The 26,597-nt window shown below is 35.6% G+C and overlaps 1 protein-coding gene across 1 annotated transcript; it reads left to right on the top strand.

Annotated features, from left to right (window-relative positions):
* The first annotated feature begins 6,234 nt into the window (after window positions 1-6,234).
* LOC131804616 (doublesex- and mab-3-related transcription factor A2-like) lies at window positions 6,235-24,076 on the top strand. Its single transcript, XM_059127658.1, has 4 exons — window positions 6,235-6,454; window positions 10,632-10,733; window positions 12,493-12,880; window positions 22,882-24,076. Exons 1-4 carry the CDS (start codon window positions 6,308-6,310, stop codon window positions 23,778-23,780), a joined length of 1,536 nt encoding a protein of 511 aa, XP_058983641.1. The 5' UTR covers window positions 6,235-6,307; the 3' UTR covers window positions 23,781-24,076.
* Window positions 24,077-26,597: the final 2,521 nt, after the last annotated feature.

Here is a 26,597-nt window from a genome sequence, read left to right as displayed (position 1 = left end):
TAACTGGCATTTTCTTCGAATTTTAAAAACTGTTAAAGATGCGAAAGTCCTCACGAGTCCTGGTAAGGCAACGATGGATGGGAGGATGTATGGAATAACTAAATATTTGGTTGGCCACGAATTGTTTTGCAAATTGAAATTGTATGTGTAAATATTAAGGATTCGTATTTTTGTTATTAATACGGAGAGGCTTTGTTTTATTTCGAAGAAAAAGTTTCAGTTGTACCATTGGGTTATGATCATTTAGCAGTGTGGGTCATTAAAATAGCATTTATTTCTGTATTGCAAATATATTGAGTAAATATAAAATATTTTTAAAGTATAAGAATTATCAGTCTACGCTCTAGGGGAATCGAGAAAATCCAAGTTATGGAATTAATTTTAGGCGAAACAAGGAAAACCAATTGCAACGAATTGGGCAATAACAAAATAAAAACTGTTAAAAAATTCTGTTAAAATCTTAAAAATAACGAATTTAGCCGTTATATTAGGGCTTATACGACGACGTGGACCTGCATGGGCAACTTTTGTCATAAGTCATTACAATATTCAAATGCAAAATTTGAAAAAAAATCGGTGAATAATGTCACTAAAGTCATCAAAATACAGAATATCGGGAGGTGCCGTTATATGGGGGCTATACGAAGACGTGGAACTGCACAGAAAATTTTCTGTCTTAGGCTGTAGTATCCATTACGAACATCAAGAACCAAATTTGAAAGAATTCCGGTGAATAATGTCGCTAAAATCAACAAAGTGCAGAATATCGGGAGGTACCGTTATATAGGGGGTTATACGAAGACGTGGACCTGCACATACAATTTTCTGTTCTTAGGCTGTAGTTTCCATTTCGAACTTCAAATACCAAATTTGAAACAATTCTGATGAATATTGTCGCTAAAATAATCAAAATATCGAATATCGGGAGGTACCGTACAAAGCCCATTTTAAATACCAAAAGTCCTGCAGACATAATACACATTTGAGTAAAATTTTATCAATCCACTTCATTTCGCTCGGAAGCTAGAGTGATTTCCACAGACGGACACAGGCGGATATCGCTAAATCGACATAGAATTTTATGATTATCTAAAATGCATATTTCGAGGTGTTACAAACGGAAAGACAAACTTATTATACACTCCATACTATGGTGGAGGGTATAAAAAAATTTTTAAAGGTAGTTGTGTCTGAAATTAGAGATTCAGAGAGCGCCTTGAAAATTTTCAAATTTACATAAAAGGTGAGATGAAAAAACTGCAACCGACTTCAGACTGCTGTCATTTCTAAGCCACTCGTCCGACAGCTGTTAAATGTGTTCCAGTGATAGCTCATTATATTGTTTACTAGCGTACAATAGCATTTTGGTGAGCATTTTCCAGAAAAAAAAGATATTCGTTGTGATATTTGGCTGGAAAACCACAAATGGCTATCGATAAAGCACTCCAGCATTTAAATGTGAATAAATCTTTTGTGTCTCGTACCATCGCTGGTTACCGTGATACTGGAAGTGGACGGAAGAAAACAGCAACATCAACAGAAATGGTTCGAAGAGTAAATAAGCGACTTGATCGAAACCTACGTCGCAATGGCCGAAAAATGGCTCGAGGACTGGACATATCGCAATTTTCCATTCGGCAAATATTGAAAAATGAGCTCGGGGTAAAGCCATTGAATTTCCAAGAAGTGCAAGAACTTACACCGCAACAGAAAGAAAATAGACTCAAAAGCGCTAAAGAGTTGCTTCGCTTGGCCGAAAGTGGGGAACTGCCGAATTCGGTTTTCTCCGATGTCCAGCAGTTTGTAAACAAACAAAATTATCTTGTTTACTTGCCAGAGAGGTCAGCTGAAAATGTGCACCTTCGGTTGGCCACCGGAACTCCATAACAGGCGATAGTTGCTCTCCGCTCGTATTAATTGACCGTGGCATCAGAATAAATGCCGAATATTATCGCGAAAATACTCTGAAAAAGTATAAAAGCCTCGGGCACGCAAACATTTTGGCCGCACACCTTGGACATTCCAAAAGGATTCAGCAACATCGCAACGTAATTGCAACATCGCAACGTAACAACGATATTCGGGGAAATATATCAAATGCAGCTCAGAAATACCGTAGCCAAATTTTATCGAGTTCAGAGTTAATTGTGCACCAAATGGGTAATATAAGCCCGAATTGAAACGGCACAAATGCCTCGGCTAGTTTAGTAGAAATCGATTCAGAGAGAGATATTCCTTTATTATTGTTCCGTTGGACTTATTTTAACTATAATCATAGTTGGTATGATTTAAATCTCACAAATATCTGAGACTCTACTAAAAATGCAAAGTGATGTAGGGTAAAGCTTCTGTTGGTGGGATGCCCTGTTGATGTATTCTACATGGTGGTCTAGGAACAATATTTTTGACCCAAACAAACTTCAATCTATTGTTGTAGGGCATAAAAATTAATCAAAAAGTCACAGAGAAGTTTTGCCTCGTCGGTCATTAGATCAGTGTTACTCGGTTATTGGCAATTATACTACCTTCAACCGTTTGTATAAACCTGATTCTCTACGGCCGATTTTATATCTCAAAATATTACACAAAAATTATAATTTGCCTTTGAAATATACTTTAAAATGGTTCAATTATAACTATTTCCGAATCCCTATACTTAATATAAAAAAAACTGTCAACAAGATTTTTAAATCCATAGCTAAATTCCAAGGGACTTTCTATGGATACTTAAAAACCCACGACTCGATATTAAGGACCTTATACCAAATATTTAACAATGTACGATGAAATATTAAATACCTATTAAAACAAGTAAGCAAAGGATATAGTCGTGTAGGGCCGACCATGTGATACCCTACAACACTACAATATGTTGAAAGCCCCCTTATGTCGAAATCCATTTTGGAAGGTTGCTTCTTTGAAGTGATGTCATAGATCCCCGCACCTTAGCTTTTTGACCGGGCGCATTTGCCCAATATTTACGCACTTCGTCGTGTTCTTAGGTTTTCAAAAGCATTTCACACGATAGTTGTGGTCCATTTTACAGCCAAATATAATCAAATAATCCAACTTCCTTCCTGTCTTTAACACTCTTCTATGAAAAATGCCGTGTCGATTGGTTTCCATTTGTAACCTGTAGAGAGGCTGCAAAATTAGGAAAATTTTAATTGTTGTGGTCCTTTGGAACCCCTAAATGTAAATCTTTAGGAACAATAGGCTTTAATTCTGACCCTAACCCTACCCACATTTTCAATTTCGTGAGGATCGGGATATAATTGAGACCTGTAACGTGATTACAAATTAACATTGACAGACGTACAGATGGACAGATGGACGGACAGACTTACATAGGTAGATCAACTCAGCTCGGTGAGATATTAAGATCCATATATACTTCCTTATGTGGGAAACCAATATTTCGAGGTGTTACATAATTTTTGGCGCAATCAAACTTATAATTACCTACTATTGTAGGGTATAAAAATATTCCGAATCTAGAATTTAGTATTAAGGCCTTTTAAAAAAGTCATCCAGCGAAGTGAAAAAAATTCAGATATTTTTAGAGAATTTAGCCTGAAAATTTCATTGTGTTGTCGTTTAAATTTCACCCATCCCGAAGTGATATTATGTTTGTCCGCGTCGGTGAACTCCAAGATTAAGTATCCCAAAATTTTTAAAAATCTTTAAAATTCATATTTAACTAAACTAAAAAGCGTTTATAGTACAATATTCGATATCAAAGTCTAAATATATATTTAACCAGTAAAGAAAGTCTTAAAGTCGGGCGGGGCCGACTTTATGATACCCCACACCACTTTGCTAATTTAGTAGAGCTCCACATAACAATTAAAAGTTTTTATGGGAGAATTCAATCATACACGCTATGATTATAATTATAATTTAAAGTTCAAAGGACTAAATATGCCGAAGCATTTGTATCTTTTAAATTCGGACTTGTATTGACCATTTGGTGCACAATTAATTTGAAATCGGATAAATATATATATATGGGAGCTATATCCAAATCTGAACCGATCTCGATAAAATTTGGCAAAGATATTTCTGAGCTGTATTTGATATATTTCCCTGAATATCGTTGTTACGGAGTGCATATTACGGTTGTGGGTAACAAATATAACAAATTTGACATACTAGCTTATAAACTCAATTCGGTCGTATGTGCCAAATTCCATCACATTTGGACAAATATTAGACGTTTGGTGCACAATAAAAGGTAAAGCGGCGGAAGTTATATATGGGAGCAGTATACATGGACAGACGGACGGACGGACATGCATAAATCGACTCAGAATGTGTTTCTATGCAGATCATCAAAAGGAACTATGGGTCTATCTCGTTTCCTTTTGCCTGTTACAAACAAATGCACAAAGACATAATACCCTGACCACCTTGTGGTGTAGGGTATAATGACCACCTTGTGGTGTAGGGTATAAAAATTGAAAAAATAACCTATCAATAAATTTTTAAAAATGATCTTTCAAGATACAGGAAATTCAAGAATATTTACGAACTTAATGGTTCTTGAAATTATTCTTAAAATTTTTTAATTGCAACTTCTATATTTCGCCGTAATATATTCTCAAATTTTTTTTTTTAAATTTCCCCTATACCTTAGTTATAAAATATTTTTTAAACTCCAAAATAGTTCCATTAGTCTAAAAGCAAATCCTAAAAATTCCATGATTACAACATCGATGGGTTTTGAAAATATGCCATTAAAATTTACGATTATTGTCCCGATAAGCCTCCGATATTGCCACCGATAATGTATTGTAAGACCTTCTAAATCTCGAAATTTTTAATCCCAAAAAACTTATTGCTACTTTTATGCCCACACATGTACGCCTACTTTTATATACAGTTCAAAAATATATAAATTCGAAAAGTTTTTTGCCTTCTTTCAACTGCGTGCGTGACAGCCAACAACCAACCACCAGTCAGTCGGTCGAAGCAACAATGATCGCAAGTCGTCTGTCTGGTGGCTGACATCGAGTCATTCGACTTGCCTTATTGTCTGGTAAATGCAAAACATTTATCCATTTCTGCTCTTTGTTCGTTCGTTGCTTCATTCATTCATTCATACGCCATCCATGGCTGGCTGGCTGGCTATCCTCACTTCCATACTTCACTCACTCACCATTCCAATATTTTTAATGTTGTTATGTGAACTCTTGTTCTCCTCAATGATGATGATATTCTTCATATTTTTAACAAGGGCATGAGTATGAGTTACGCACACACTCGCACACACACACTGTCGCACTCGCATACACTTAAGTAGTTCACATGTATAACATTTATTTTTTATATACACTGATTGTTACTTTCCTCGACAATGGCAACAACAACAACACCAACAACGACGACGACAACGGCAACAGCAACAATAATAACAGCCAACATCGGCAATGAGGACAACAAAAAACAGGAGCAAAGCCCATTTAAAATAAAGGCAGTTGTTTGGTTGGTTCATTTAGCCCTCCCCTCCAATGCTGCGACGGCACCACTGCGACGTCGGCAGAGAACTACGCCAAGGCAAGGCCAAGTCAGGCCAGAGCACAACAAAAACGTAATCAACCCCCATTTTATGGCTGCTCTGTTGTTGACGGCGGTGGTGGTGTTTTGATTTTATGTGTGTTGCGTTGTTGTTGTTGTTGCTCTTGTGTTTGGCATCTGAGAATTGTTACTCTGAGTTTTTGGTAGAGGGCCCTGAGGATGATGTTGATGGTTGGCTGGCAGGCAAGCTGACTGTTTGGTTGGTTGGTTCGTTGTTGTAGTTGAACGTTTCTTTTTTTTCTTTATGGGATTTGTTTGTAACCAACATCAACATTTAAGAAATTTGAATCAGTTGCAAACGAGTTCTCAGTGCGTTACGACGGCGACCGAAAATAATTGCGGTATCCAAAAAAATAACAAAAAATAAAAAAAAAGAAACTGAAAAAACAAGTAATAAATTGTAACAGCATTTTTAAATTGTTACAAATTTTAGAAACAACAACAAATTAAAATTTGTGGTGGATTACCGGAAAAAACACATAAATCATAAAACGAACGACCAACAAAAAAGTGGCTAACAAAGTTTACACACACTTTTCCAAGGAAATACAATAAAAGTGAAACATTTGCTTTTGTAATTTAAACAAAAAATTAAAAATAATAATTTAGTGATGCTTTCGTTACAAGTAAATAACAAAGAGAGTTGTTAACATTAATTCTATAAACAATTGTATCATAAGCCGAAATACCAAAAAAATAATTGCCTTCTAATTGGCTTTCCTGTGGAATTATGAGTTTACCCAGCGGCGTTGATATGCAAAATCTCATGTCCCAGCATCCGGTCTTAGGCGCTTTGCCGCCTGCATTTTTTCTGCGTGCCGCCTCCGAACGCTATCAGCGCACCCCGAAATGTGCCCGTTGCCGGAATCATGGAGTGGTCAGTATTATTTCCAAAAAAAAAAAAAATATTATTTTTAACTCAAGAATAGCAACAAATAGCGGTTTAAGTGTAGACACAACCAAACTTTTTATATTAATTAGAAAAAACAAGTAAAATGCTGTCGGTCGGGTCGAACTTTGAATACCCTCCACCATTTAGAACGAATTTGGCAATTCTCAAAAACAATAAAATCCGTTAAAACTTCTGTTAAAATCTTAAAAATACCGAATGTAGCTATTATATTAGGGTGTATACGACGACATGAACCTGCGTAGGTAACATTTGTCATAAGACATTACGTACGGTTATAATGTCGATAAAATCAAAATACCGAATATCGGGAGGTACCGTTATATGGGGCCTATATGAACACGTGGACCTGCAAGACAATTGTCTGTCATAGGCTGTAGTATCCATTCCGAACTTCAAATGTCAAATTTGAAACAATTCTGGTGAAAAATACCGAATATCGGGAGGTACAGTTATACGGGGGCTTTACGAAGAGGTGGACCTGCTCAGACAATTTTTTGTCTTATGCTGTAGTATCCATTACGAACTTCAAATATCAAATTTGAAACTATTCCGATGAAAAATGTCTCCAAAATCATCAAAATACCGAATATCGGGTGGTACAGTTATATGTGGGCTATACCAAAACGTGGACCTACATGGCCCATTTTCAATACCAAAAGTCCTGCAGACATAAGCTGATCAAGAATATATATACTTTGTGGGGTCTAAAATGTATATTTTGAGGTGTTACAAACGGAATGACAAACTTAATATACCCTATGGTGGAGGGTATAAAAATATAACACTTTTTTAAATACACCCCCTAATGGAAATAAAAGTTATGGTAATAATTTTAAAGAGGTCCACCGTAACAAGATCTAATTCGGCGGCGGCAGAACACGGCGGCATTTATTTGTAACATGGAGAAGGATGCGAGATAGACCGATAGTTACTTTTGAGGATATTTATAGAATCACATTCTGAGTCGATTTATGCATGTCCGTCAGTCCATATATTCTTGTGAACAAAATGCAGATCGCATTTCAAAAAAAAAAAAAAAATTGGAATTGATTCATCCACCCTATAAACATTTCAACTTAATGTTAACCCATGGTGTCAAGATTTCTATAAACCCCGATCAAAAATCTGACTACGGCTTTCAGATGACTTCGATGATGGAAATGCAGGTAATGGTGTTAGAACTGTACATACATCAGGAAAATGTCCTATTAGATAAAATCACAAAAAATAACGGTCATACAGTTTCGATCGGAACTTTAAAAAATTTCGGAATGTGGCAGAGATAGTAATGGATGCTACCAACTTTTAGTCACCTGGATCATATCCCGACGTCGAGCGTTTTCGGGTCTTTGTAAAGTTGAATAAAAAATAAATGCCGTTGCCCAAAGCTTACACTAGGTACAATCAGTTGGTGCTAATGAAATGAAAAAAACTTGAAATTTGGTACAAATCGGTCTAGGTTTAAATATAGCTCCCATATAATATATATATATATATATATTCCGATTATGACTAGAAAAGCGATGGCTTGTTTGTTTTGCCAATTTGGGCATAACTAGCACAGTTTCGGGTCGACACCTTTCAAATTAAAATTGAGGAAAGTCATTTGAAACCAAATAATAAGAAAAAAATTAATATTTCTTCAAACTTTTAACTATCTGACTAGGATCACATCAACCCAAAATTTCAAGTTTTAGCAGCGGCAGATATATTTAGAAACATTTATCCGAAATAGAAAATATAAATTCTTGGACAAGCAGAAAAATTGTTCAGGTTCATTGTAGACCATTTGGGATAAATTTTTCTGTTCAAGGACAAACTCCAAATTTTTTGTAGAAAATAGGTTAAAATTTGAATTTGCCCTTGTAATATAATTACCTCTGATTTAATCTGAGTTATGGAAATAAGAAACTTCAGATTAAACAAGTCAATGCGACGTTAAATTTAGCTTACATCATGTCAAAAAACATAAATTATTAAGAAGTCAGCTGTCTTAAAATTTCTAAATTTGGGAGGTGGTTCATGTGTCGAAACCCGGAAAAAATACTGAATAACAGGAGCGTTTACATGATTTCTTTTTGAAACCATTTCAGAGGGCTGAACTGGTAAAAAAACTAAATGTTTCATATAAAAGTAACCATTCCGACGGGGTGGTCCCAGAGCCGATCCATGCGACTGAATAATAGTCTATTTGGTCAAGAAATATGGTAAGGATCTTCAAAAATCCCTAATTGGGTCGTGTGGGGCCCTCTTTTAAATTTCATTATATTAAACTTCTATCTCTTCAGCTAGAACATGTGATAAGGAACGTAAAAACGCCTTTAATCGGCCGTTGGCCTTTATTTAGGTTGTGTTAAAACGTGGACCGATATTTTTTTTTTTTTTTTTTTTTGTAAAATGCATTTTTATTTCAGCAGAGACCTTTGAAATACAGAAGAAATACCCAATAGTGAACCGATATAGACCATTTCAAATACCAAACTTTTTAAGGGTACTAAAATATCCATGTCAAATGTTATCAATATTATCAAAAATATTGTTACCTCTATGGTGGAGGGTATAAAAACAAAACAAATTTTATTCAAAGTGGTTCCGATATAGCTGGTATTAGATATGCACACTTCATCTAATTTCATACATACGATTGCATATAAATTGGTAAATTAAAAGTCGAAAACTGAAAATTGAATATTTGGATAAAACATATTTAAAGTCAATTTAATCTACAGGGAGAGTTAAAAAAAAATTAAAAAAGTCAAACGCAATAATTTTTAAATTTTCTTTTAAATTTTATTGAATGAAAGCAAAATATGTCGGAAATAGCATTAAAGTTTAGATATTTTCGAATTGGTCACCTTTGGCACGAATTATGGCCTTCAAACGGCCAATGAAACCATCACACGCTGCCCGAATGTTGCTTGGCAGTATTTTGGCCCATTCCCGGCGCTTGCTTGAGGTGATCGACACTTTGGTATTTCTTACTGCCAACCTTGCCTTCCAAAATACTCCAGACACAATAGTCCAACGGATTTGTATCTGGAGATTTTGAAGGCCACTGTCGCCTGAAATGAAGCGAGGAACCTCATTTTGTAACCATTCTTGGGTGGCGCGTGCTGTTGGAATGTCCAAGGTCTGCGGCTAAAATGTTTGCGTGCCCAAGGCTTTAATACACCCTACAGAATATTTTCGCGATAATATTCGGCATTTATTCTGATGCCACGGTTGATTAATACGAGCGAAGAGCGACCATCGCCATTTTCAGCAGACCTCTTTGTAAGTAAACACGATCATTTTCTTTGTTCACAAACTGCTGTACAACGAATGTTTTCTCATCGGAGAAATCCAAATTCGGTATTTCAGCACTTTCGGCCAAGCGAGGATACTCTTTAGTTCTTTTGAGTCTATTTTCTTTCAGTTGCGGTGTAAGTTCTTGCATTTTTTTGAATTTCAATGGCTCATTTTTCAATATTTGCCGAATGGAATATTGCGATATGTTCAGCTCGCGAGCCATTTTTCGGCCACTGCGACGCGGGTTTCGATGAAGTCACTTCTTTAATTTTCGAACCATTTCTGCTGATGTCGCTGTTTTCTTCCGTCCACTTCCTTGACGTCGGGCTACGCTACCAGTATCACGATAACGAGCGATGGTACGAAACACAAACGATTTATTCACATTTAAAATCTGGAATGCCACTTGTGGTTTTCCAGCCAAATATAAGGAAATCGCGCTTGAATTCCATCACGAATAACTTTTTTTCTGGAAAATTCTCACCAAAATGCTTTTGTATGCTTATAAACAACATAAAGAGCTGTCACTGGAATAATTTTAACAGCTGTCGGAGTGGCTTAGAAATTACAGCAGTCTGAAGTTGATTGCAGTTTTCTCATCTCACCATGCAATCAATATTTTGCTACGGTTTTTAAAAAAAAATTGGAGTCTTTTGCAAATGTTCTAAATTTTTTGATCAGCGTCCTACATGTTCTGTTCGTATAAAGTATTTGTATATATGTAATTATATTTTAGCAAGTTTTGAGTTCAGTTCCAGCAAGTTCAAAGCTCCAAATATATTGACAAATTTTATTGATCCATTTATTATTTAAAAAATTTTGAACCATTTTTTGTATATTTTTATATTTTCAGGTTAGCGCTCTCAAGGGGCACAAACGTTATTGCAGATGGCGTGATTGTCTGTGCGCGAAATGTACATTAATTGCAGAACGTCAACGGGTTATGGCTGCACAGGTGAGTAAATTTAAACGAAATATAATGCGATGAATGAAGGGAGCCTCTCTGTTAAATTTTTTCAAGAGCCCCTGTCGTGGTATGGTAAATAAAAGCTTGGTTCTAAATTCAATCAGTGCATTCAGTCACCGTTTCGATTCATCCCCCACAGATCCGCTATATCTAAGATATATCGAAAATTTACGCCACATTTTCCTTCCATCTGAAAGTATCTCAAGAGTGGCACCCGATTTAATTCGAGCTTTATGCATCTCAAATATTCTACCAAACTTAGATAAATTACAGTGCCCCCATAGAGAAATCTCTCACCAATTTTTTCAAACTGTGCACAGCCTTAAGTTCCGGGCAATATTATATATAATGTGAAAATGGGATACATTTGTCCACTATGTTTGGCAACAAGGCACAAGCGGCATCACTTTCCAACTTTTGAAGAATCATAAATCAAATCCAAAACTGACTCCAGCAAAGGGTCAGCATTTTTTTTTTTTTTTTGATCGGAAACCTCAATTTTCGAGTTGGTTCAAGCGTTGCTCAACGTACTATTATTATACTCTACATCACTCTGCTTGGGGGGTATTACAAGGTTGGTTTGGCAAACATTTTCATATACGTCGATATCTAGGCTATATATCGATGTTCCTATCTCGCCGAGCTGAGTCGTCCCAGATGTGTGTCGATCCCTCTACACGTCTGTCCATATTATTTTCACTCTTCAGTTCGCAGTTATGGAAATTTTGCTTGTAGTAAGGGTTAGGGAGCCTATTATTTTTGGAGATTATCGCAATATATTTAGGGCTTAAAGGGACCAAAGGGACTATTTATGAAGGTTATCAGTTAAGGAAAATCGACTCGAAATTTTGCGTAGGGTTAGGACAGTTTCGAAGCCTTCAGTTTTATACGGTCATTAAATAAATTCTAGGGGGTAGAATGGCTCCTAACATTTTTGTGAAAAATACCCAAATTGCGGTTCAACTTCGACTATTTTTGATGGTGAAAATCACTTCCTGGGGGAATCACAAACACTTGAAATGGACACTTCTGGCCTTTACTTTGATGCTATGCATGATGCTGACGTTTTTAGTCAGATGTCGGATGTATAGTTATGTATATGCAAGAACCCAAGTTTCCAAAAATACTCATTACCACGACAGGCAGAATTATTTCAAGTATGAAATGGACCAAAAACATTCCAAGAAATAAAATAGACTAAAAATATTCCTTGGAAAAATGTTAAAAGTTGTTATCTTTTCGTTGGAGCCAAATGAAGGTGATTTACTTTATTAAATTTTAGAGACCGTAGTTGTTTCTTTTTTTTTTTTTTTTTTTTTTTTAAATTACATCCAATCAGAACAGTTCTTAAAATTATTTATAAACCCTATTTATATAAACCTTATTTATAAACGCTAACATAGTCGAAAATTATAGAACGCATTGTGATTTCAAATAGTCCATAAATTATAGTGTTGTAGGGCATCACGGGCCCTACCCGAATCTGGCCTTTAATTGCTAGGATGACCAGACGTTGCCTTCACGTTAAAACCGGAGCAAATTAAAATTTAAAACGCCCTGAAACACATTTCGGGACAATTACAAGTTTGGTATTTTTTCCCGGGACTATTTTTGTGGCAATTAATTTCGAAATATGTTTGTAATTCTTCTATTTTTTCCTTCACCCCTTTATTATTTCCTAAAATCGTATTTTTGGACCGAAATTCTTTTTAAACAACTCCAGTATTTGTCCACATCGTTCTTTCAGGTTGCGCTGCGTCGTCAACAAGCCCAAGAGGAGAATGAGGCGCGCGAGTTGGGTCTACTCTACACAAATGTACCGCCAAGGGTGCCATCACAAAATGCCGGGGGTGAGGGATCGACACCAACAACAACACCTTCATCACAACTAAGTCCACAGAATACATCTACAAATGGCGTGTTTCACACTGGAATACCATCGCCGCCAAGTGATGGTCTGGACTCAACATCACATCATCACAGTCGTATGCAATTCAGTAGCAATGGTAGCTCCGGAGGTGGTGGCGGCGGCGGTAATGGTACCAATTCTGGTGATTCTGATTCCGAAATGCGCATACGGGCCGAAAGACTGTCAATGGGTTTCTCACCAGATCGCACCGAAGTTGAAAGTCCTGGTAAGTTAGTGTTACATAATTATAACTTTTTAATGATATTTATGTCTGTGTGTGTGGGGGTTTTGGTTGGCTATTGTTGTTGCTCACTTTTTTACTAATGGTAACATTTTCGCTTGCGTTTGGCAAGTCATAACAATACCCACAACATGTATGTATGTAGCTTCGAACCAAACCAAATTCTCAAGTGTATGTGCAACACTTGAGCATAAGAAGTGTGTTGCCTGCCTTTCTCCCTCTTTGGCGTTTTCTTCTTTTTTCGTCGTTTTTTTCTTCAATTGCAACTTTGTCAAAGCATTTAGGGTTTGAAAAAATTCATTTTTTCGCGTTGAAGTTACTTGAAATCATAAAATAACCACACAAATTTGTGTTGGCACTTGTATTGTTGTTGATTGTGTGTTGAAAGTGTTACCGGGTATAAACATGTTGTAAATACCTTTCTTTTTAATTCGTGCTAACCACGAGCTTTGAATGTAATTTGGTTATGCGGTATGGAACAGTGGAGTCAAAGAGGGCAAAATTAGTATTTTGCAAGGATTTATATCCTTAAGCTTTGAAGACACCTTGAATTGACTTCTTTCATAGAAGACCTTTTGAAAATTTTTTCTCCATAGGATACCCTCTAAAATGTCTTCTTCCACCAAAGACCAGAAGACCTACTGAAAGATCTTTTTCTATAGAAGACTTTGTGAAGGGTCTTCTTCTATAGAAGACCTTGTGAAGGGTCTTCTTTTATAGAAGACCTTTTGAAAGGTCTTATTTTATAGAAGACCTTCTGCAGGGTCTTCTTCTATAAAAGCCCTTCTAAAAGGTTTTATTCTATAGAAGACCTTCTGAAGGGTCTTATTTTATAGAAAAACTTTTGAAGGGTCTTCTTTTATAGAAGACCTTTGTAAAGGTATTCATCTTAAGAAGAAAGGTATTCATCTTAAGAAGAAGGGTCCACTTCTATTGAAGACCTTGTGAAGGGTCTTCTTCTATAGAAGACCTTCTGAAAGGCCTTTTTTTATGGAAGACCTTTTGAAAGGTCTTCTCCTATAGAATACCTTCTGAAGAGTATTCTATAAAAGATCTTTTGGACTTGGAAGGGTCATCCTTTCTTTTTAGGTCTTCTTACATAGAAGGTCTTCTTCTTCCACAGAAGAAAGGTCTTCTTCTTCCACAGAAGAATCTGAAAAAGGACTTCTTCTATAGAAGACCTTTTGCGACGTCTTCTTCTATAGAAGACCTTCTGAAAGGTCTTCTTCTACAGAATACCTTATAAGTGTTTTCTATAGAAGATCTTTTGCAAGGTCTTCTTCCTTAAAACACTTCCAAGTGCCATCTTTCATAGAATACCTTTGGAGAAGTTATCTTCCTTAGAAGGTCTTTTTCCATAGAAGGACTTCTGAAAGGTCTTCTTCTTCTTCCACAGAAGAATCTTAAAAAGGTGTTCATCCACAGAAGACCCTTTGAAAGGTCTCATCTATAGAAGATATTTTACAACGCCTTCTTCTATAGAAAAAATGAGTTTCTATATAGAAGTTTTTTAAAAGGTCTTCTTCTGTCGAAAACCCTTTAAGGGGTCTTCTTTTATAGAAGAAGATAAGAAGAAGACCCTTCTTCTATAGGACACCTTTTTAATGGAAAAGACCCTTTCGAAGGGTCTTCTTCTATAGGAGACCTTCTAAGATTTCTGAAAGGTCTTTATCTATAGAATGCGTTCTGAAAGGTCTACCTCTATAGAAAATCTTATGAAAGGCCTTCTAAAAGGCCTTCATCCACAGAAGACCTTCTAAAAGGTCTTCTTCCATAGAAGACATGTGGAAAGTTTTCTTCTTCCAGAAGATCTCCTTAGAAGTCTTTTTCTATAGAAAACCTATAGTCTATAGAAGACTCTCTGAAAGCTCTTCTTTGATAGAAGATCTTCTGAGAGGTCTTCTTTTAGAGAAATTTTTCTAAATATTTTTTTAAGCTGAGGACAGTTTTAAGCGTATAAGTTTTTACCTGTATAAGCGTTTATTTTATATAAATATTTTTTTTATTATAAAAGAGTCATCTGTTATAAATATCTTATCCATGTTTTAAACAAAGCCCATGTCTTGTCCCCACTGTGCAGATTTCTTTCACCTTCCAAACAAACAAAAGATTTTCCACATCTCTTGTTCTGTCAAAAGAAATTTAACGGTGTACATTTTTACGCTTCTGCAACTTGTTACGATGGTCTTTGAAACACGGCAACAACATTACACAGTTGTTCTTTTCGTTTGTTCTTCTAACGTCGCCAACACCTAGAGCTTTGAGAGAAGGGGCTGAGGTTGAACATAGTTCTGTTTATGAAAATTAACGAAGCTGTTAAACGTTGGTAAAGGCAAAAACTCAACAAAACAATTGAGTTTTTGCCTTTACCAATATATATGGTGAGATTGTTAAGAATCTGGCAGGATTTTGGGGAGAATTGCAACATGCCATGTCATTATGTGTCAACGTCGTTTTTGTGTTGGCAAAAAGCCACAGCTTTTCTAACATGGTTAAATACAAATTAAAGCTAGCGTAAAGTTTGTGGCAATTTGGACTGAAGTGTTACATTAAGAGGCATGTGTTTTAAGAGGACCTCCCTCTATACCATATAAATTTTGATATGAAATTTATTTATGAAATCTAAGCAGATAAACGAAAATCTGAGAATAGGAGCAACAGCTCATAGCAAGATTTCAACTCCTCTTATGATTTTTTGGACATAAGATTTTTTGGACATAAGCTTTTATATAAGTACATGAACCAATACCAAATACCGATATCGGTAATATCATTTGGCGGACATACGAAGATATGGACCTAGTTTTTTTTCTCATAGAAAGTGGTACCCATTACTACTACTACCACTATATTAAATTTTAAACAATTCCAATAAAGACAAATTGCGAATTTACAATTTGAAAAGATTCGTTAAGTATTGAAAATTATCCTGACATTCAGATCGTGCGTTTGTAAAAGTATTGGGATGTGTGAAGCTTAAAGAAAATCTGATGTGTTTTCTAGAATTTTATGAACGTTTTGTTTTTCAAAAATTTGACCACTTTGTGGGGGAGGCACCAGAAGAAGTGGACCGATCATTTCGTGGTTATTTGACCCGTTTTAGGTGAGGTACGAGAAAAAGTGGTCCGTTATTAACACTAACTAACACACTAACACAAAATCGTTCGTGGAAAGTATTGAATTGTGCGAAATTTGAAGATAATCGGAATTATATTTTACATTTTATAATTGTTAAAATTATTCAAAATTTGAATCCTCTCTGGGGAAGATATTTAATGGAGTAGGCCAATATTATCCAATATTAGGATTTAAAAAAGTTTGAACAACATCGGATGATTATTTCTCTTTTTATGAAATAAAATATTTTGTTTGATATGATATTTGACCCTTTCTGGTGGAGGTACCAGAGGGAGTGATTCGATATACCTTATCTTTACGACAGATCTTATATTAGTAGATAAATTGCAATGTGCCGAGTTAGAAAGCGATCGGATGCTCGGAGTGGTCCGATATATTCTATATTCACACATGATTTTGTGTTAAAAGAAATATGGGGATGTGTAATTTTGAAGAGAATCGGATATTTATTTCCATTTTATAAGAATTATTATTATTCGATGTTGACCCATTGTGGGGGAGGTTCATGATGAAGTTGGCCGATATTGTTCATTTTCGCACATGTCCTAACACTGATAAAAATATTGTGAATTGCAAATTTTGCACAAAATTTGATGATATTTTCTTTTTTTATGCGGTAACTTATTTTTTGTGAAATTTTTGACTTTGACTCCCAACTCGACCTTTGATCAAAAATATGACTGTACAAATTTTGGATCAAATCGGATAATCCCTTCAGACAGACTGACGGACCTCTAAGTCGACACTGTCTTCAAATAGATTTGAATAGACCTAGTGTCTAAAACTGTTATTTCTATTAGGCACAGCATTAGAAACAGGAATTTCGGCATTGTAACCAAAATGATTATCGTTCATTTCACCCTCTATAAATTAACCGATCATCTCCGCTGTGCTTAAAATTGTGCGATAATCGGACTACAATTGTTGCCTGTGCAAAATCAGGTCAATATATTGGATGCGGTGGGTCTTAGGCGTTAAAACGTTCTTGCATTTCTTGGCAAAAAAAAATATTAATATTATCTCACGGTTATGTTACGATTCTCAGCACCTTTGAAGACGTGACATTTGCTTTTGTAGCTCTTCCAATGCTTCCGGCTGAATTTCACTCTAAAATCGACAATTCAGCTCCTTACATAACCATAGAGCCACAACTGAGCTTTGTCGCTGAACACAAGAATCAAACAAGCGTTGATTTGCAAGGGTCGTTTGTAAGACGGAGGATGATAGCCATTACAAACAAGTAAAAAAATAAGCTAATTTCGGGCGGGCCGAACTTTTTATACCCTCCACCATTCGGAGGGAACTTGAAAATTTTCCGTCGAAAAATACCGCTCAAATGAAAACCTTTATGCGTGGGCTATACGAAGACGTGATGCTGGATAAATAATTTTTTTCTAGGCTGTAGTAACGATTTCGAACTTCAAATACGAAATTCGAAACAATTCCGGTGAATAGTGTCACTAATATCATAAAAATACCGAATAGCGGCAGGTATCGCTGTATGGGGGCTATACTAAGACGTGAGCCTGCATATACAATTTGTATTACCCATTTATACCATACCCGCAATAGGTTGTAGTACCCATTAGAAACTTCAAATACGAAATTGAAGCAATTCCGGTTAATAATTTTGCGAAAATCATCAAAATATCGAATATCTCGGGTTAGCGTTATATAGGTGCTATACTAAAACATACAGTACTCAGAAGGATCTCTTTCTGTGGATTTTAAGCCAATTCCATTGAAAAATATGACTAAAATCATCAAAATACCGAATATCGGGAGTTACATGGGGAGTATACAATATCGTAGACCTCTATAGACAATTCTTTTTCAGGGGGTAAACCAATCACAGAGAACTCCTTGTGTAGAATTTCAGACAATTCTATTAAAAAATGTGGCTAAAATCATCAAAATATGGAATATCGGGAGGTACAGTTATATGAGGGCGTAAAATAGTCAGAAACACCTTGTGTGGATTTTAAGCCAATTCCATTGTAAAATGTGGCTAAAACCGATATAGCCCATCTTCGTACTTGACCTGCCTGCAGACAAAACAAATCAATAACAGCCGATTCAAAGCGAATCCCGTTGAAAAATATAAAAAAAATCCTTTTAAAAATTCCTTAAATCAGATTATATAAGTGCTATACTGAATCGTGGACCTACATGGCGCATTTTCGATACCAAAAATTCGATGCAACTAAATATTTTTCAGTAAATTGTGATCAGCATCTTTCATTGTGTTTGTTAGGTTAATTTGGCTTATTATTTTATGCTGCTCAAGAATACAAATACTTTGTGGGGTCTAAAATGGATATTTTGTGGAATTACAAATGGAATGTCTCCCCCATACTATGAGGGGTCACAATTAATGGGTGGAGTGGTGTGGAAGGACTTTATTCAGATCATCAGAAACAAATATTTACGTTATGATGGTCTATATTTTGATATAAGTTTTTTCTACTCTATAGACGTAATGATGAAAAGCATATTTTAAAATAGCTTACAACCATAGCTTGTTTGTATCGTGGCAAGTACACTTGTCCTCAGAAGTAATGTCTGCCATACTGAGCTTTTTGCAAAACTCCAATCAAGTTTCAGAAGCAAACAAAATTGCTACCGTTTAACTTGACAACAACTTTTTTTGTTTCTACAAATTTGTAACTTTCTAAATGCCAAAAAATTTCCACTGAATATGTCATCATGACATTGCAAAAATCTAAAAATAAGTCTCAAAATTGATTAAATTCGTTTCGGAACGAAAAAAAAACATTTATTTGCTACAGAGTCTCTTTTGCTATGGAAACACTTAATAAAACGGCGAAAAACAACGACGACAACAAAAACAGCAAAAACAACAACAGATTAAAATAAATAAAGTATCAAATTTTGTTTAATAACATCATTGGTGGTAGCCCTTGTTGTCTGCATTGGTAGGAAGTTTGGTTGGTTTGTTGGTAGTAACTTGGTCTTGGTTACCTGACAAGTTGGGTTTTTTCGCGTTACCTGGCAACCAGCAAACCGGTGGCAGTGGAAGCTATGGTGGTGGTATGGCGTTTAAGTCCCCAGCAGAAAAAAATTATTTCAGTCAGTCATTCGATATCTTCTCCTTTAAAAAATGTTTTATTTGTTTAGTTTCGTCCGCATCTTCTTCGTCGTTTTTCTGCGTTTTCTGTACGCGTTTGTTGCCTGTTTTTGATTTGTGTGAAGCACTTTTTCCTTATCTCTCCTCTCCATTTCGACTGTTTGAAATTTAATTAAGTTGTGATTCATTCCCAGGCAATCATTTGCAAGGTGAAGGGGAATGGAATGCTTATTGATTTTTACGTTGTGTGTGTGTTTTTGTTTACTTTCATTGTTCGCACGAACACACACACATATTTTCATCCATCCATACATCTTGACATTCCTTTGCAAACATGAAAATGGATTTGTTTTTTTTTTCTTGTTTAAATAATACCTATTTGGTTATTGTTTTAAATATTATGGACTTGTCTGGAAAAAAGTAATCATCGGAAACCATTTCAAACCTCTCCAAACGTCCACCAAGTGTGAGCAAAAAAAAAAAACAATTATTTGTATTTGCTTAGAAGTCAGTCAGTCATTTGTGTTGGCAAGGTGTTTTATGGAATTCCATTAGAGAGCAGATTTGATGGCTATGTTTATTTTTTGAGGGTAAATTGGCAGAGAAGTTCCTGAATTTTTGAATAGAAAAATTCTCACGGATTTTCAATTTTTGAGTGGCATTTTTTGTTTTAATTTTCAAATCAAAATAATTTTTAATGAAGTTTTGAAGGGTCTTACATAAAAAGTCCTTTCGAAAAATTGTGATTATGATTAGAACTCTTGTAAATATTTTCACCAAAAAGAAGAAATTTTTAAAGGTATTCTCTTAAAATATGACACTTTTTAAAGGTTCTCTATAGGGATTTCTATGAGATTTTTAAATGCAGATTTGCGGAAAGAACACATTTTTAATATCTTTTCGAAAGAATTTCTCTAGAAAAAACACATCCAATTTTTTTTAAAAGAAAAGATCTTTTCAAAAAGTTTGTACATTTTCCTGATTCCCTTTGAACAGACAACATTTTCAAGGTAATCTATGGAATAAAGCCCTACTTTAGGTCTACTGTAACAAAAATATATTTTTTAAGTTCTTAGAAAATGTGGCTTTTTTGGAGCTTTTCTCTAGAAAGAAGTGATTTCCAACCGTCGTCTATGAAAATGTTTTTCTAAAGGGATTTCAAAGAAAGAAACTATTCTAGAAGCAGTCTACAGACATATGACATTTTCGCTGCTTTCCATAGATAGGAAACTTTTTCAAGATTTTCTACCAATAGAATATCTTTCCAATGTCTTCCATAGAAAGAAATCCTTTCATAGATCTTCTATAGAAAGAAGAAGACCTTAATCAGCATCTCTTAAGCCCCCCCTATCTCTCTCTCTATACTACAAAGATTTTTTAGAAAGATTTTTTAAGAAGAAGAGATCTCCTGAGAGAAAGAAGGCCTCCTAAAGTACTTTTTCAGAAATAAGACCTATCTGAAGGTTTTCTATGGAAAGTAGGTATCTCAAAGGGGCGTATCTGGAAGAAACTTTTATAAGTTTTCAACCAGAAAAGAGGCACATTCAAAGACATTTCTACAGACAAACTACCTTTTTAAGAATTCCTTTTAGTTCAAGACAAGAGACCTCTCAATGATCTTCTAAAAAGAAAATTTATTTTAAAGAGTTTTCCAAATAAGAAAATGTTTTCAATAGGTCTTCTGAACAGTAAAAAATAAAAAAAATATATAAATGTGTTCGCCAGGTAGAAATTAGACCTTTCAAAAGAATTTCTTTATATAATACCTATTTAAAAGTATTTTCAAAAAATAACGCATTACAAAAAGTTTTCTCTGGAAAGTGGACCTGGTAAAAGGTTCTTTCTTGAAAGGGGACTTTTGGAGGCCTTCAAAGCTATTTTTGCACAAAATATATCCCTCTAAAGCGGATTTTTCAAAAGATCGTCTTCACAAAGACGGCCATGAAAAGGTCTTCGCTAGGGTTCTATATATCTAAGGTTATTCTGATAGTCTTATATAGAGTACAGAAGTATCTCGAGAATATCTTTCTAAAGATTTCAGAAAAAATAAATTTCTACAGATGACCTTACAAAGGCCTTTATTATTTAATTATTATTATTTACCTTATATAAGTGGTAACTTAAGGAGGAAAACCTTCCAATGTTATTCTAAAGGAAGAAAACCTTTTAAAGGTTTTCTATTTGAAGAAGGTCTTTTTAAGGTCTTCAAGAAAATATAATATTTCCAAAGGTCTTTCGTAGAAGCGAATATTTCGGAATATCTTCTTTGGAAGGAAAAATTCTCTACAGACCTTCCATATTAAGAAGAAGAGTCTTCTCTCCATAGAAAGAAAACAATTCTAAAGGTCTTCTAGGGAAATACCCTTCTAAAGGTCGTACAAAGAAATCCGACGTTTTTAAACGTCTTCTCTAGAAAATTTATTTTTTCAAAGAATAGGTCCTTTATGTTCTTCTATGGATTTCATGATTTTATTCTATAGAGAGAATACCGAAGCTTTTCAAAACAGACCGGACATTTCTTATTGGGAGAAGACCTTTTAAAAATATTTTTGGGAAAAAGAACTTTAAGAAGTCTTTTAATGGTTTTTTTATAATAAAATACCAAAACGTATCCTGTAAAAATATAAAAATATTTTTGTCCTCTGTAGAAGAACATTTTACCAATAGAAATTAAAACTTTTTTAAAGTCTTCTATAGAATGATAATTTTCTGAAGCTATTCTATAGCATGAAGTCCCTTTCTTAACCTATTATATAAAAATGATAAAATTCCCCAGGTTTTCTGTGGAAAGAACCTCTCTTCCCTAGAAAGTATCGCTTCATAAAGCTCTCTTATAGAAAGAATATCTTTCCGAATGTTTTCTATAGAATGAAATTTATAAAGAAAATTTGAAGGGAGAGAATTTTTTTTTTTAAAAGGATCGCTTCCTAAGGATCTTCTCCAAAAGGAAGGCCTCTCTAAAGAACAAAAACTTTCCCAAGTTCTTTGAGATGGAGGAGACTTTTAAAAGATCTTCTATAGAACAATGACCTGTTAAATATCTTCTATAAGGAGAACAGATTTTAGGGGCTTTCCGTATGAAAATGACCATTCAGAAGGTCTTTTATAGAAATTTTTCTAATGACCTTCTATAGAAATAAGACTGTTCTGACAACGTTTTATACGAAGAAGACCTAGATCTAGATCTTTCTAAAAGTCTTACATATCGTTACCTTCTCCAGAATATTCTTTAAAGAGAAATTCTAGTAGTCTTCTATAGAGAGTAGAGCTTTCTCTGGCGTTTTCTCTTGAGAGAAGACTAATCTTAAGATCTGCTCTAGCGTGAGTGGATATAAGTAACATTTTTACACTACTCTTTTCGGGAACTGTGTCCTTTTCAAAAAAGTTCTTAAAAAAAGACGTTCTTAGGTCGCTTCTATAAAATGGGGAGTTTTCTAAACCTTCCCGATGTTTCCTTCCCGTTAAGAACTCAAAAATGCATTTCTAAGCTATTTCCGTTGGAGAAGGGCGATCCAACTTGCAAAAATATATCAAAAATTACAAAAAGTAACGATTTCAAGGGGACTTCCCTTCGTACGTCCTTGGTTCTTTCCTGAATCTACATAGCATGTCTATGCAATCTCAGTCTCCTTTCTTTTTAATCTGAAGCTACAGAACATTCTAATCCAACCCCAGTCAGGTTTACGTTTTTTCATTTCAAAATTCTCTTTTCTACCAAAATTCTCATAAAAAATGTCTTCCTCTCTTCTCTCTCTTGCAGGCTCCAAACGTGCACGTCTCTCCAATGAAACCGATCAAGATACCGGCTCCGAATCATCACCCAGCAGTCCACGGGCCAAGACAACAAATTATCATCACAACAATAACAATGGTAACCTCTCACCTGCTCGGACCGGACCACCCAGCTCACCCGAATCAGATTTAGATGTTGATTCAGCACCCGATGAGGCCACCCCCGAAAATTTGAGTTTAAAGAAAGAAGACTCCACATCACCACCGCACACACCCTCAGCTGATAGCATGCATATGTTGAGGAGTTTCAGCAATGGCAATCCTCAGGGTTTTATGCCCTATCATCATACACAATTTTTGGCAGCAGCGGCAGCCAGTGCTCATTCACATGCTGTGGCCCAGCATTCACCACATCATCAAGTTCAGCAGCAGCAGCAACAACAGTCTCCCATGGTGGGACATCATCCTGGGGCGGGGGTGGGAGCAGCCCTGCCACAGCCACATCAACGCTCCCCTGTTGATGTCTTGATGCGTGTCTTTCCCAATCGCCGGCGCAGTGATGTTGAACAGCTATTGCAACGTTATCGTGGTGATGTCCTACAGACCATGGAAGCCATGATATCGGGTGAGGATTTGACTCATCTTATGCCCACATCGGCCCATTCGCCACCCAATGTACCACCATCGCCACCGTTTCCCCTCAAATCGGCATTTTCACCATTGGTTCCACCAGCAGCTGTTTTCGGTTCACCCACCCACCGTTACCCACCATTTATGCAGGCCCACGCCAAGAGATTCTTGGCAGCACCATATGCTGGGACGGGTTACCTGCCGGGTGTCATAAATCCCGCCGATTGTGAGCAATCCGAATCGAATGGTGGCACCTCAGTGGATCGCAATAGCAATGCAGGCGATTCGCAAGATTGAGAAATCGACATGGCCGGTGGTGAAAACAACGGCCTGGTGTTTAGACCATTTGAGTAACGCTGGCGTAGAACTCATGACGAAGTAAACTAAATTCTAAATGTTAAAATAAATGTATATTAATTTGGAATTGTCAAAGAAAGGCTCTCAACTAAATGTATATTTCCCAAAACAAAATGATTTGAGTTAGAATATTTTGATTTTAATTTTCGAAAAACAAAAAATGCAGGGATTTCAGCCACAGATCATCCCTTGTTGTTTGCTATAGGTTTTATAATGTTAATCATGTTAGAGTGATATATATATAAATACATAAATAAATAAAAACAAATTGTTGCTTTGTAAGATGTTTAGTTTAGTGACAAAAAAACGACAACAACCCCAAAATCACATTAAAAACCAAAAAAAACATCAACTAGTATAACTTCAAATATACGTACTCCCCCCTCATTGCCTATGTTACCCTGTGTATAATCGTTTTTCCATAGAACATTAAAAAGCATGTATACAACACTCCCTCCCTCCTCCATCATAGAATTGTATTATATTTTCAACAGCCTTAGTAAGCAGTGTTACGACACTCCTCCCCGCTCCCTTTACCCCTAACAATGTAACTCGTATTCAAAGATGAACCTACATACACACATAAATACATATTGCGATATTTAATCATAGTTATTGTTTAAGCCTTAAGTAGTAGTTAAAATATTAAGGAATTAAAAAAATATTATTTGTAAAATATAAAAAAACATATACTATGAAATAAATACTGTGTTAAATAAAACGAATATTAAAAAAAAATAAACAAAATTTTGTTTTGATATTTTAATATGGAATTGATTTAAAATCGATATATTTTCTATATGCCAACAACCATCAACACACATGCAACGCCGTTTTTTACCCTCAGCCATATGGCTAGAGAGGGTATATATCATTTGGTACTGCCAAAACGTGCCTTTCCAAAATCACTGTTTTTGATCCCAGGTGTCTTTGGACCAAATCCGTTTCAGGACATTTGTCCGTCCGTCTGTCTGGCTGGCTGGTGCGCACGATAACTCTCGAAGGGAGCATGCGATTTGGTCCAATCTTGGTACATCGTAATATTATTATCAAACTTAGATCGAGTTCAGAGATGGGCAATATCAGTCCACTCCTTCTGGTACCTTCCCCACAAAATGTCAACATTTTACTGCACAGACAAAGAAAGGATAGTCCTATTCCAACTCCAACTTTGAAAATTCTAATATTTGCATAAGTGCAAATCGGTTCCTCCCCCACAAAAGCTCGAAATATTGGAATACGCATTAGGCTCATAATACGCGAAATTAAAAAAATCCGATTCCATTTAGACGTGGCACATCTGAATATTTCTATTAACACAGGATCTGCTATAAAGACGGTAGAGATCCAGGTCGCATTTATTATCCGATTGAGATGAAATTTTCCAAACGATACTTGTTTGGCCCAAGGAGGGACACTATTGAAATAGTTGATAGTCGGTTCAAGTTTAGACATATACATATACATCTTCAACCGATTTCGGGTTAATTGTGCACCAAATGGTCAATGTCAATCCAAATTACCTGAATTTTGGCACATCTGACCAAATTAATTCTAGAAACAAGTACATAAAATTTGGAGTCCCTCACAAGCGTAACGGTGATTTCTGGTACAAGATAAAAGGCACAGCTCAGAAATAAGTGTTTCCAATTTTGTCAAGATCGGTTCAGATTTACAAATATCGCCCCCATATTGTTATCTGATTTGGTGTTGAAATCCCTTACATGCGTAATATGCACTCTACAACAATAATATTTGACACCGGATATCAGATGCAGCTCGAAACTACCAAAACTGAAAAATTTTATAGAGATTCGTTCAGATTTGTATGTACCTTCGATATAGATCTTCATCCGATTTTAAGGCTTTTGTTCACCATATATGTAATATCAAGCAAATTGGATAGAGTTTTTCACATTCAAACGCATATTCCATTTTAGTGAAACTGTATATTTTGCTCCAATAAATATTTTTATACCCGCCTACATACATACATATTATTGAGGGTATATTAAGTTCGTCATTCCGTTTGTAACCAATCGAAATAATAATTTTAGACCCAATAAAGTCTATACATTCTAAGATGATTTAGCCCGGCCAGTCCGTCAGTCCATCTGTAAAAACGAATAAAGATAGGAAGCAGGTCAAGTTCGAAAATGGGCACCATACAATGGTGCCTTCCGATATTGGGTATTTTGATGATTTTAACCACATTTTTCAATGGAATTGACATAGAATCTACGTTTTAGTGTAGCACCCATATAACGCTACAACGATATATTCGGTATTTCCAGGATTGTCGCGATATTATATAATGGGTACTACAACCTATGACGGAAAATTGTCTATGCAGGTCCAGATGATCTACTTCACATAAATTCCCAATATAAAGTTGTCTGTTACATGATCTCTACTAAAAACGCATAGTTGTGTAGAGTATCATAAAGTCGGGTCCAACCGATTTTGGAGCTTTGCTTGCTGGATTTATTTTCGCACCTTTAAAAATATTTTATTTTTCCCAATATTGAAGCGATCTCAGCTCTTTGTCTCGAATATATCTGGACATTCGTTACTCTCCCCCAGCTATTTGTTAAATGTTGCCGGTTTGTGCGTAGTTTTACCACCAATTTATCACCTATTTTATAGATCGATTTATAGAATGATCAAATGGTACAGCTCTGCGTGTGTGCATTTTTCACATACAAAGGAGACGTCCGCTGAACTGGTTCCTCCCTTTGGTTACTGATTTTCTAATGC

Source organism: Musca domestica, unplaced genomic scaffold, assembly GCF_030504385.1.
Source record: "Musca domestica strain aabys unplaced genomic scaffold, Musca_domestica.polishedcontigs.V.1.1 468, whole genome shotgun sequence".
In the NCBI taxonomy this organism is placed as follows: Eukaryota; Metazoa; Arthropoda; class Insecta; order Diptera; family Muscidae; genus Musca; species Musca domestica.
Note: the sequence above shows the minus strand (reverse complement) of the source record. Positions and strands in the feature narration are given on the sequence as shown.

Bases quoted from the DNA above. Each gene is read 5' to 3' on its own strand.
- LOC131804616 (XM_059127658.1), top strand. From the start codon at position 6,308: ATGAGTTTACCCAGCGGCGTTGATATGCAAAATCTCATGTCCCAGCAT. The intron at 6,455-10,631 runs GTCAGTATTATT...TTATATTTTCAG, and splicing joins GTTGCCGGAATCATGGAGTG to GTTAGCGCTCTCAAGGGGCA. The intron at 10,734-12,492 runs GTGAGTAAATTT...TCGTTCTTTCAG, and splicing joins AACGGGTTATGGCTGCACAG to GTTGCGCTGCGTCGTCAACA.